The 12,117-nt window shown below is 47.5% G+C and overlaps 1 protein-coding gene across 1 annotated transcript in view; it reads left to right on the plus strand.

Annotated features, from left to right (window-relative positions):
* Window positions 1-12,117, plus strand: part of LOC111152648 (ADAMTS like 3) — a 333,594-nt gene that overhangs the window by 127,177 nt on the left and 194,300 nt on the right. The window contains 2 exon segments of the mRNA XM_022511191.1: window positions 2,102-2,147; window positions 11,122-11,358. Coding sequence (XP_022366899.1) covers window positions 2,102-2,147; window positions 11,122-11,358 — 283 coding nt within the window.

A 12,117-nucleotide genomic window follows, 5' to 3' on the forward strand; every position in this document is an offset into this window, starting at 1 on the left:
TTTTAACAAGGTTTATTCTTCTGATCCAAGAGCATGGAATGGTCTTCCATCTTTTTGTGTCTTCTTCAATTTCTTTCGTGAGTGTTCTGTAGTTCCTCGAGTACAATTCCTTTACCTCGTTGGTTAGGTTTATTCCCAGGTATCTTATGGTTCTTGGTGCTATAGTTCTTGGAGTCTTTTGGGTTTTCCATATAAAGTATCATGTCATCTGCGAAGAGAGAGAGTTTGACTTCTTCATTGCCAATTTGGATACCTTTTATTTCTCTTTGTTGTCAGACCCACTTCTTTAAAATTTATTTTCTTGGGGCGCCTGGGTGGCTCAGTGGGTTAAGCCTCTGCCTTTGGCTCAGGTCATGATCCCAGGGTTCTGGGATCGAGCCCCACGTCGGGCTCTCTCCTCCGCAGGGAGCCTGCTTCCTCCTCTCTCTCTGCCTGCCTCTCTGCCTACTTGTGATTTCTGTCTGTCAAATAAATAAAAATAAAATCCTTAAAAACAAAACAGAACAAAACACGTTTATTTCCTTGCAGCATCTGGGTGGCCTAGTTGGTTAAGCACCTGCTTTCGGCTCAGGTCATGATCCTAGAGTCCCGGGATCGAGCCCTGCATCGGACTCCCTGCTCAGTGGGGAGTCTGCTTCTCCCTCTTCCTCTGCCCCTTCCCCCCTGCTTATGATCTCTCACTCTCTCTCAAATAAATAAAATCTTTTAAAAAATTTCTATTCTTCTAAGACTAAATATTTTAAAACATTGAAATAGTATCAACCAACTTTTAAAGACAGATGTGGAGCTAAGCCTGTGTTTAGCTTTCTTTGCTGCGAATCTGCCATTGAACTGACCAGGTAAACCAAAGGTTTAAAAAAAAAAAAAAGAAGAATGTATAACTGAGAAGTTGGGAAGTACCATTAGCGGACCAGCTAGCTGTAAGGAGTTAATACAAACTATGGAGCAGCAAGCCCTGGTTGAGGAAAGCACCTGCAGGTTGGAACCGTGAGGAAGACAGGACCGGGAGAACGAGTGGCAGGGTTCCAGAGCCACTGCCTGGAGGGGAGGAGAGAGCCCGTGGGGGTCATTTGTGGGGGGTTCTCAAGCCTATAGATGACTTCGGTCCCTATAGCACCAGCATCCCAGGGAAATCACCTGGACACGATTTTGTAGCTTCCGTTCAGTAAGGCCAATAGTTGGAAGAAAATGTGAAAGGGCTGCCTCTAGCAAGCATCTAACGGAGTCCATCGTATCGATTACAGACGGAGGTCATAGAGAGCCCAGCCAGCTTAGGGTCCTTTAGGGAGCAGGGGGGACACCGTGCACGAATGCATCCACCCGGGGCTTCCTCTTCTTTTTCACAGAAAAAACCCACAAGTATGCACACACGTTATACATTAATTTCAGGGGTTACGTGGCTCCCAGGGTGAAAACTGCACATAAGTAATAGCATTACATTAATTCAGCTGAAGAATTCACTCTCTGTTCAAAGGGACACTTTCATGAGACCTTTTGCCCTTCTGATTTTTTAAAAGTTATCTCTTAGAATTTAAACTTTGAATCTCTGAGGTAACACGGTAAGTTTTATGAGTATCACCTTGTACTGGCCTTTCTTTATCTTTTTTTCTTTCCTTCCTTCCTCCCTTCTTCCTCCCTCCCACCCTCTCTCATTTCCTTTTTCCTTCTTCCTTCCTTCCTTCCTTTCTTTTTTCTCTCTCTTTCTTTTCTTCCTTTCTTTCCTTTCCTTCCTTCCTTCCTTTCTTTCTTTGTTATCCTTCCTTTCCCTTCCTTTTCTTTTCTTTCCTTTTGTTTTCTTTCTTTCTTTCTCTCTCTCTCTCTTCTTCCCTCCCTTCCCTCTCCTTCCTTCCTCCCTTCCTTTTCCCTCGCTCCCTCCCTCCCTTATTTTCTTTCTTTCTTTCCTTCCTTCGTTCCTTTCTTTTCTTCCCATTTCTTTTCTTTTCCTTCATTTCTTTCTTTCCTTCCTTCCTCTCCCTCTCTCTCCTTCCTTCTTTCCTTCTCTCCCTCCCTCTGCTCCTCCCTCCCTCCCTCTATCTTCTTTCTTTTGTGCTGCTTGCCACTTTTATGAAATCATTTTTTTCCCCTCTTTTTTTTCCTCTAGGAACTGTGAAGGACAGAATATTCGATACAAGACATGCAGCAATCATGTAAGTTCTGTAAGAAGAACGTATAACCCAGTAATGTTCATGGGTTCCATTGGAAGATTACGTGTGCTGTAAAGCTAATGACCCCTTGGTACCCTTTGGGGAAAAGGTAAACATTTTTTAATTGACAACAGATTTTGTGTATCTCATGCCTTCCATGTGTACTACCTTTTTGGGCCTTTTTATATTTACAAACTAATTTGGTAAGTATTTAGTAGATTCTGAATTCATGGAAACAATGCCTGATATCTGTAAATACCTGCAGAGTTCCAGTGCGTTAGGCACAGGGTGGCCCCCGCCCTCACACTGTCTCTGAGACGGAGGCAGACAAGGTGTGGCGAATTCTCTTTTGCAAGGGAGGGTCCTGGGGTAAAATTCCTTTCCCATGGCCACAATGGGAGCGCACAGACTTGAACGGCTCTATGGTGTTCTTCCCGCTCCAAACCACCTGCCCTGCCCACCGCACGAGGTGTTTAAGAGCGCTCTATTGGTGGTTCAAGAAAATCCTACGTCAGATCACGGTTTTGTCCTGCAGACGTAGATGTGTCCTGGGAGGCAGCCCTGCCCGCCTGGGGCAGTAGCGAACGGGCGCTGGGAGCGAGACCTTCTGACCACAGGGCGCAGCCGTGCTGCCACTCTGTTTTCATCAGATAAAGCAGACGTGGTTGTCTCAGGTGGCAGGTGTGGGTACCTGTTTACTGGGCATTCAGACTGCACCCCCACTCGGCTCCTGGCCAGACAGACCGGTGTCCATCACGTCCCTGGAGGAATCTGGGGCCACAAAGCAAATAGATTTCACATGTCCTGTGACCGGGGGGAGGGGCGAGGACTCGGGGGACGCACATGGGCGTGATGTGTAATTAAATGAGCTGCGGTCCAGCTGGGGGGTGCGGGAGGCAGAGAGATCGACTTGGGCCTTGAGCGCAAACCCAGTCTGGCTTTGTTTTCTCCCGCAAGCACGAGCGTGCCTTCGCCCCGGAGGGCTTTATCTCGGAGACCTTTCTATGCTCTGCCTTTTGTGGGGCTGTATGTTTTTGTTTGTTTGTCTTTGCTGTTCTTTGTTTTGAGGGCTTTTTTTCTTTTTATAAAAGGGCCGCTTTAACAAGTGACCACAAATTCCTTGCAGCCATTCAACGATAAATTACACCCAACATCCTAGCCTGCCATATTCTGAAACTATCTGGGGGAATTCATGTTAAATGCCCAGATCAAGGTGTTGCCCTTTGAGATTTCTGTCTTGGGTTTCTGTGTGTGTGTGTGTGTGACAGAGAGAGAGAGAGAGAGAAAGAGAGAGAGAGAGATTCTGCTCTCGTTAATTCCGAAAAGACACCTTTCTTCAGCACAAGGGGGTCTAGCATTGGGTCACACAGTGTAGACATACAATATAATCTACTAAAATCAGTGTATACTGGGTGCAATGGTTAGGACTTAGGTGAGCTCAAGTGAAGATCCCAGGCCCCTGAGGCCCTGTGGTCTTGGGAGGACCTGTGGTCTCTGCTTGAGGGCCCCTCTGGGAGGATCCTGCAGAAGCCTTTACCACCTGTAGGCTGCTGAGGATTGGAGGGTTAGAAAGTGGTGACCAGTGGGCAGGACCGCCACATGAATGTTGCCCTTTTCGGTTTTCCGAGTTGGGGTCTGTAGAGAGATTTCATAAGAACGCGGCATTAGTCGCTATGCTTGTCTTTGTGAACTCAGAGTTTGAACAGAATTGCTGTTAGGGAAAGAATGGGGGGTGGCGGCAGGCCTTTCGGGGCGGAAGTGTTCAGGACACCCTCCACCTCCGTGTGCCAGGCTCTGGCTCTGCAGCCTCAAGCGTTCCACGGATCAGAGGTGGCCCCATGCAGTCCCCGCGAGAGGGCTAGTGGTCTTCCCCGGAGAGACGACACTCTGTGTTCCTGGGAATAGACAATAGAAACATGGCCAGGATGTCAGGCACCGTGAGTGGACGTAACCACAGGAACTCAGGGTTCAAAGATAGTCACATCCTTTCCTGAATTGCTTCCTGCTTTATTAATTGAGATTTAGAATCACCCCTTTGAGATCTGCCCCTTCCCGCTACCCAGGGTGGTGCCGAGAGCAGGAGGGGGACCGTCTGCCACCTACCTTCAGTGGGGAGAGAAGTGAGGTCCCATCACGGCACACCTGCTGTTGCTTCTCACGGCCATGCAGTGTCCCCGCTGCAGACGGGCCACACTCCGTTGACAGTCAGGGGCTTCCCTTTTCCCTGGAAATGGGGCCCATCACCCCCTCTTCTGAAGGAAGCTGCCTTTAGTGAGTCCAAGACGAGGCGCTCTTACGAGGGAGATTTGCCTTGCGATTCAGAGACGCTGACACCCATATTTCCAGGGCATGAGAGTCCATCCGACGGGCCCATGAGATGCCCCTGTTCCCACCTGAGGGACCTCACCGTCCCAGTCTTGGTGATCAGGGAAGCCTGCCCCATGGAGGAACACAGGTCACTGCCGGGGGACCCCAGAGACCCTCCGTTCCCTCCCATCCCAGAGGTCGCCCGTCCTTCTTTCTCTTCCTCCACATGATCATCTGAAGGCTCAGGCTCTCTGCCTCGAAAGCACAGAGCTTGACATCTGGGCATGCCAGCTTTCCAACTCTTAACAAAAATCAACAACAGCAACAATAACAACGACAATAATACTAATAGACCGCCTGATTCTGAATGCTACTTCCTGTGGTACTTCCTGAACGCTAGGCATTGTTCTAAGTGCCTATCCACGAATCCACTGATTTAATCCCCATAATATCTCTACAAAGTAGATGTTATTTTGATTTCCACTTTTTAAAAAACATTTATTTGAGAGGGGGAGGGGCGGAGAGAGAGGGAGAGAGAGAGAATCTCAAGCAGACTCCCCTGAGCACAGAACCCTGTGTGGGGCTCGACCCCACAACCCTGAGATCATCACCTGAGCCAAAAATCAAGAGTCAGATTCTCCAGCGACTGAGTCACCCGGACGGCCCTTGCTTCCACTCTCACACAGGAGGAAATGTAGGAAACGTGCCCGGGGGCACGGAGCTGAGCTAGACCCCAGCAGTCGCGCTGAAGGCTCTGGAGTGCACGCTTCTAGCCACTGTGCGACATCAGACCGCCTCATGGAAAGGAGCCTGCGAGGTCTGGAGCCTTGTCAGATGACCAGTGACAGCGAATACGGCTGCTCCTCCCGCCTCAGGAGCCCATGACTCCCAGGGGGAGTCGCAGGAACATCCCCCCTTCCGAGACCATCATAGAACAACCGACCACCAGGAGCTGTAGGATAGACCTTCTGACTGGCCACAGTGGGCCAGGGACAGAGGTCAGGGAGAGGAGAGGTGGCAGAGGGGAAGTCAGGGAGAGGAAGTCCCCCATGGCCTTCCGTGCCCCAGCCCCAGGGAGGGGGTGTCCCTGCCGCAGGGGAGGCTCGGGCTTGATGCAGACAGACCCGACAGCGGCATTTCTGATGTCTGCCCCTCTCCGCAGAAGATGCCCGAGAAGAGTAGGCTCCAGGCACTCAAGGCAGGATCAAATGTCTTTAGTGAGGAAGGGCGGATGTGATGGGGAGTGACATTCTGAGGGCAGAGAGGAAGAAATCCTACTGCTGGGGAGTGAGCGCCACACGGCCCCCCTGCGACAGGTGGCCTTGCTGCAGCGGCTCTCCCTGGGGTCATTCTGTTGGAGAACATGGGGCTTTGGGCTGGAACATTCCATAACCCCCGGTAGCTGCCACCTTCAGAGAGAACCCTCCGGTCAGCACCCAGCAAAGACCCCGACGGCCAGGCCCAGGCCCCTGAGGCCTCAGTGAAGATTTTCCCTTACCGGGGCGTCTCCCAGAGCAAGTGGAGACTTTCCAAGGGAAGTCACGCCTGTCAACAAGGAGTTCTAGTACTTGAAACCACTGACCTCTCCTTTTTATACTGGGGTTTATGGGATCAAAGGCAGGGCTGGAAGAGAGCAGGAGGAAAACACCTTTAAAAACAAGCCTATCGTGATTTGGTCAGAGGTTTTGCAGCATGGACACGTTTTTATGTGCGCACAGAGGGAACAGAGGTTGACTCTGCATAGTGGGGTCCCTGGCGGCTTTCCAGAAAAGACGGACGACATTTGATGGGACCCTTGAAAGACTCTCCATGCCATGGGTCCTATGGATGGCTGATCTTTGGCAGTTTCCTCTTAGAGGTGTTCTTTATTTTGCACTGTCGCGGCTCCTACTCCCGTCCAGCCTGCTGTCACACAGGTCCTTTTAAAGTGCCACGCTTGCAGTCCCCTCCGTGGGTCCTGCCTTGCCTTCAAGGGCCTCCAGAATCTGGTTAGACTTTCTTGTGTTCAGCTCACAAACGTTCACCCTTGCTGGTCACTCCTGGTCCCTGTCCCTCACCGCTACTGACTTCATTTCTGCTGTGTCCCTGTTTCTTGTGTTCTTTCCTATAGTTGTCCTAAAAAACATCGTATCATCCCAAATCTCCTCTGAAACATCACTTTTCCGTGATGCACCATTTGTTGTCTTCTTATAATGGCCACTCACAATAATTCATTTTCATGCTAGAAATTTGGCTTTGGTTATATTAGAGGATCCCAAGTTGTAGTACAACTTGGATGTGAAGATAAAATAAAAATTTTAAATTTGCTTACAGTAGGAATCCCATTTCTTCTAAGTCCCTACTCACTGGTTATCTGGGAAAAATGACCTAAATATAAAACCCATATTAAAGCTTGGTTCAGTCCTTTCATATAAATCATCCCTTAGCTGAGGGTCTAACTCTTTTTGCATAAAAATGTTCCATTGATTAGGTGATCTCCCTGTCCCTGCATTTCTCGCTCAGTTGTCCATGAGGATGATGTGTGTATCCTGGGCTTGAGGAGGGAGAAGAGATCTCTGTCTTCAGCGTGGTCCTCGATGGGTTCTAGTTGTGTCCTTCTTACCGCCTTTTCCTTCTTCTCTTCCTAAGCTCTGTCCTCCTCCTCCTCTTTTTCTGTGTTTTCCAGGCTGGCTGCCCCCTCCTGACTGAGTCAAGTCTTTCTGATCTGGGATCTCTTCTTTCCTTATCAACTCCACTTCTTCAATTTTTTAAAATCTGTCTTTACTTATTCACCCCTCCTTAGGGGGAGGTACTGAGACAGAGAGAGAGAATTCCAAGCAGACTTCCCACAGAGCATGGAGCCCGATGCCGGGCTCGATCCCAGGACCCTAAGATCATGACCTGTGTTTAAATCAAGAGTCAGATGCTTAACTGACTGAGCCACCCAGGCATCCTGCCACTTAATTAATTTTTAATTTAACACTTGGGACAATTTCATTTCCTTCCCTGCAAAGCCTTCCTTGTGAGTCCATCAACACAAACAGTAACCCAGTGGGTCCCTGTATGTCATGCGACAGATGCGGCATCTCCAATGAGACAATGGGCTCTCCAAGTGATATCAGGGGATTAGATCATTCTTTTCTGTTCTCCACAGCCTGTCACCTAGGCGACACCCATAAAATATATTTAACCAGTGTGTTGTCTTAACTGATATGAGGAAGTGCTTCTCAGGGAAAGGGAAGCAGAAGAACGTTTGGTATTCGAGCTTCCTAAATGTCAACTAAACTATTTAAGACACAGGAATGCCTAGATTGTCTTGAGCCAGCGCAGGGGACCCAGCAGAAGCCAACTAGACAGGCTTAGTGTTGATGCTGGAAGAATGCCAAGTCAATGCAAGTGTTTAATGCAAGCCCTCCATGTCTTCCAAGATTACTAGAAAGTGGTGTCATATAATGGAACACTTGTCAGTCTGGTAATCAGTCTTGGCTCTGTCGTATTCTCGCCGGGTGTCTTTGGCTAGTGACTGAAGACTTTGAGGATCCCAGTTTCCTCTGTTTTAAATTGAGGGTAATGATCGTGCTGACCCACCTACCTCAAAGGGAATGTCAGTGCGACCCCTTGTAAACTGGAAAGCATTGCCCAGATACAAGGCTGTCTTCTTCGGGATCATCATTTCCCAGGACAGAAGCCCAATCAAAGTAGCTCAAGAAAAATGGGATTCACTGGATGGATGCGTGGATATTTAATAGAATTTGGGCATCAGCACACCTTGAGGGCCCAGACCCAGGAATCAGAAAGTGAGGAGCCCATGTTATGTAATCGTAGTGAAAGAAACAGTTTGTCATCTTTCCTTCCTCCGTGTCTACTTCGTTCTTCTTTGCTCTGAGAGCTGGCTGGCTTTGCCTCAACAGACATCTCAGGAAGGTGATGGTTAGCTCTGTCTCAGACTGATGGGAGTCGCCAGCTCCAGCTCTTCTGCTGCAATTCCAAGTTCCTGGGAAAGACTGTCCTGGCATGGACCAGGTGTTTGCCTCTCTGATGATCAGCTGTGGCCAACGAGGCTGGGTCCTGTGTCCAAACCAGGCCCCCCTTTTGACAAGAACTAAGTGTAGACTGGCATCCTCAGCTGTCTGTTAATTAAACCTTGTTAATTTTGTGATACTTCTTTGGTTTATGGAGTTTAAGACAGTCAGGGGTCAGACAGCAAGAAATTTCAGTCCCTAAAGCATGCTTGCCACATCAGTGAGCCTAGGATAAGGGAAGGTTTTCACTCTGCTCTCTTCCACTCTTTGGCTTGCATTTCAAAGAGTCAGATACAGAGAAAACTGGCCACGGTTAAGGGAAGAGGAGGCCATATGGTTTTATCAACTGATGACCTTCTGTGGGACCAGATGGAAAACAGTCCTCGTTTCAAGAGAGAAAGGTCAACCAGTTTTAGTCTTTGCATCAACTCTTTCTTCCGTAGGTGTGACCTGGGTTAAGATTTAATGTTTCTGAAACAAGAAAAATGTGGATGCAATACAGGATTTTGGAACGATTCACCGCAAAATAGTACAACTAATCCCAGGGGGATGTTTATTTCTTATATTTTATGTCTTCCTTACATACTTCCAAAAAGGATTTGAGGCAGATTATAAAGGCCAGAAGCATGAACATAGCAAGATACAAAAGTTAAGTAGTAAAAAGGGAGAAATGAAAGAAATTGGATTTTAAGATTCTGGCCGATAATTTATTAATAATTTTTTGTAGGGAAGGGGTGCCTGGGTGGCTCAGTTGGTTAAGCGGCTGCCTTCAGCTTAAGTCATGATCCCAGGGTCTTGGGATTGAGCCCCACGTAGGGCTTTCTGCTCAGCGGGGAGCCTGTTTCTCCCTCTCCCTCTGCCTGCCTCTCTGCCTACTTGTGTTTTGTCAAATAAATAAAATCTTTAAAAAAATAATTTTTTGTAGAAAAAAAATGTTAAGTGTCTACCTTGCATCACATGTCAAAATAAATTCCCAGTGTAACCAAGTGTTAAATATAATTGCTAAACCAGAAAGGAACTAGAAAAATACATTTCAGTATTTATCTGTTAGGGTAGAAAAAGCATTTCTAAACTTATTAAAGACAGAAGAAGCCTTAAAAGGAAATATTAACAGAGCTGACTACCTGGAAATATAAAGTTTCTTGACTTTGCAAAGTCCCCAAACCAAAATCAAATGGGGAAAATATTTCCAGTACAGATGACAAAGGGTTGATAACCTCATTAGGAAGGTTGATACTCTTATCTGTTAAAAATAGTAAAAAGTCAAACATTCCAATAGATAAATGAAGGACAGAAAACAGGAAATTTTTGAAGAGTTAATACAAAAAGCAAATATACGTGAAAGCTATCAAACCTAGGATATGAAAGGAAATGTAAATTAAAACAATGAAATTCTATTTAACATGATTAGAAAACTGTTAGCAAATTATAGCACCCAAGCTGAGAAGAGAGATTGGGGGAAAAAAGGGAATTTAGGGAGCCTGGTGATAATAAGGAGGGAAATGCCTGGAGGGCAATTTGACAATGTTTTGAAAAGCTCATCAAACACACCCTTTTTCTCAGAAATCTTATTTCCAGAAATTTGTTTTTGGGAAATCATCAAGGATTTGTGTAAGGCTTTAGGTACAAGGATCTTTGTCCTTTATTCTTTTATTTTTTAAATTTTTTAAAAGGTTTTATTAATTTGACAGACAGAGATCACAAGCAGGCAGAGAGGCAGGCAGAGAGAGAGGAGGAAGCAGGCTCCCCGATGAGTAGAGAGCCTGATGCGGGACTCGATCCCAGGACCCCGGGACCATGACCTGAGCCGAAGGCAGAGGCTTTAACCCACTGAGCCACCCAGGCACCCCTATTCTTCTTCTTCTTCTTCTTTTTTTTAAATAGAAACTATTTCCCAAAGGTTTTATAACAACCATTGATTATTTTTATAATAAGAAAAGCAACACAAAATAATTTGTTGCCTTTCCATATCTGTTTCCTTTCATTGAGAAGTTTGTATAGGATTAACGAATTCCCATCAATTAGGCAGTTTGTACCCAACTCTGAAGAGTAAAGTAACATTGGTCCGCCAGCATCTGGCTTGGGGGAGGGGATTGGTAATTAAGTAAAAAGGTTTCTGAGTCATCAAAACTTGCACCAACACTTTTTACTGTTAATATGAGAGCTCCCTAGAGCTTTTACTTAGAATTTCCTTGCTGTTGTTGTAGACAATTTGAAAGAGCCCCGTTTTCTCTTTCCATCCTCCAGTGGGTTAAAGGCAGGCCCTTGGTTCCAGTGGAAAGGACGGGGTGGGGGAGGGGGGCCCACCGGGAGGGAAGAAGGGCACCTGAATTAACCAACACAAAAACAGAAACAAAGAAACAAACACAAGTTCTCACAAAGCTTGGCAGTTTGGTGCCAAAGCAGGGACAAGCAACCCTTCCCACCGAAACCGTTCTTGAAGGCACGGATCATAATTAACATTCCCCATAAATACCTGGAGTCCCCTGGAAAAATTCAAAGCAAGACGGTCAAAAAAGAGCTTTTACATAAGGTGAAGAAATGAGGTGACTCCCGGGGAGAGGCCGGTGGCGGGGTCTGGTCTCGTGCGACTCTTGGGAAGTTGTTCTGCCCTGTGGTGGCCGATCTGCCTGAGTGATGTGCGTGTGGCCTTTCTCCTCTGCTCACAGGACTGCCCTCCAGATGCCGAGGACTTCCGAGCCCAGCAGTGCTCCGCCTACAACGACGTCCAGTATCAGGGCCGTTACTATGAATGGCTTCCCCGGTACAACGATCCGGCTGCCCCCTGCGCACTCAAGTGTCACGCACGGGGACAGAGCTTGGTAGTGGAGCTGGCTCCGAAGGTCCTGGATGGGACTCGCTGCAGCACGGACTCCCTGGACATGTGCATCAGTGGCATCTGTCAGGTGAGCCACACCTACTTCCCGTACCCCGGGTCCGGCAGCGCCGCGCCCGCTCTCCCTACCGAGCCTGGCTCTCTTCTTTTGTTCATGCAGATGAAACGTTGCTTCTGATACTTTTCATGTAAAAAAAAAATATGGCAGACAGCATCACTCACCTTCAAATTATGTTTTATTTATTTAAAAAAGCATAAACTTTGTCCAGGTAGACTCAGAAAACTGCAGTAGCTGACACTGTGTGGTTCCTCTAGGTCAGTGGTGCTCCAGCTCGAAATGGCATCAGAATCGCCCAAAGGACTTGTTAAAACACAGGGTGCGGGACCCCCATCCCCAGAATCTCTGACCGAGTGGGTCTGGGCTGGCGCCCCATAATTTGCATTTCTGACAAGTTCGAGGGAGATGCTGAGGCTGCTGCCCCAGGGACCCCAGTTAGAGAACCACAACTTGGGAAGGATAATGTGGATGGGTTTGGGGAGCCTTTTAACAACGTACTGTTTTATTAAAATTAATTTGTTGATTTGGGTCTTTGGGAGCAAAGACTGACTTACTAAAAAAAGGAGCGTGAGTGTATTCCGGTAGATTTTTCGGAGTGGAGTTTGCAACGCTGTGAAGCAGGTAATGGAGACACAGAAGCTCACGCCCTTCCCCAGCTCACAGTGGCTGTGAGGATCCAGGGCCCCGGGCCAGGTTGCTGAGACAGGGTGGGGATGGCAGGGAAATGATGAGACTCTACCCCTGTTCCCTTAATCTCTGGAAGCATATTTT

The sequence above is a fragment of the Enhydra lutris genome, unplaced genomic scaffold (genome assembly GCF_002288905.1).
Source record: "Enhydra lutris kenyoni isolate GAN:26980312 unplaced genomic scaffold, ASM228890v2 scaffoldscaffold29, whole genome shotgun sequence".
Classification (NCBI taxonomy): domain Eukaryota; kingdom Metazoa; phylum Chordata; class Mammalia; order Carnivora; family Mustelidae; genus Enhydra; species Enhydra lutris.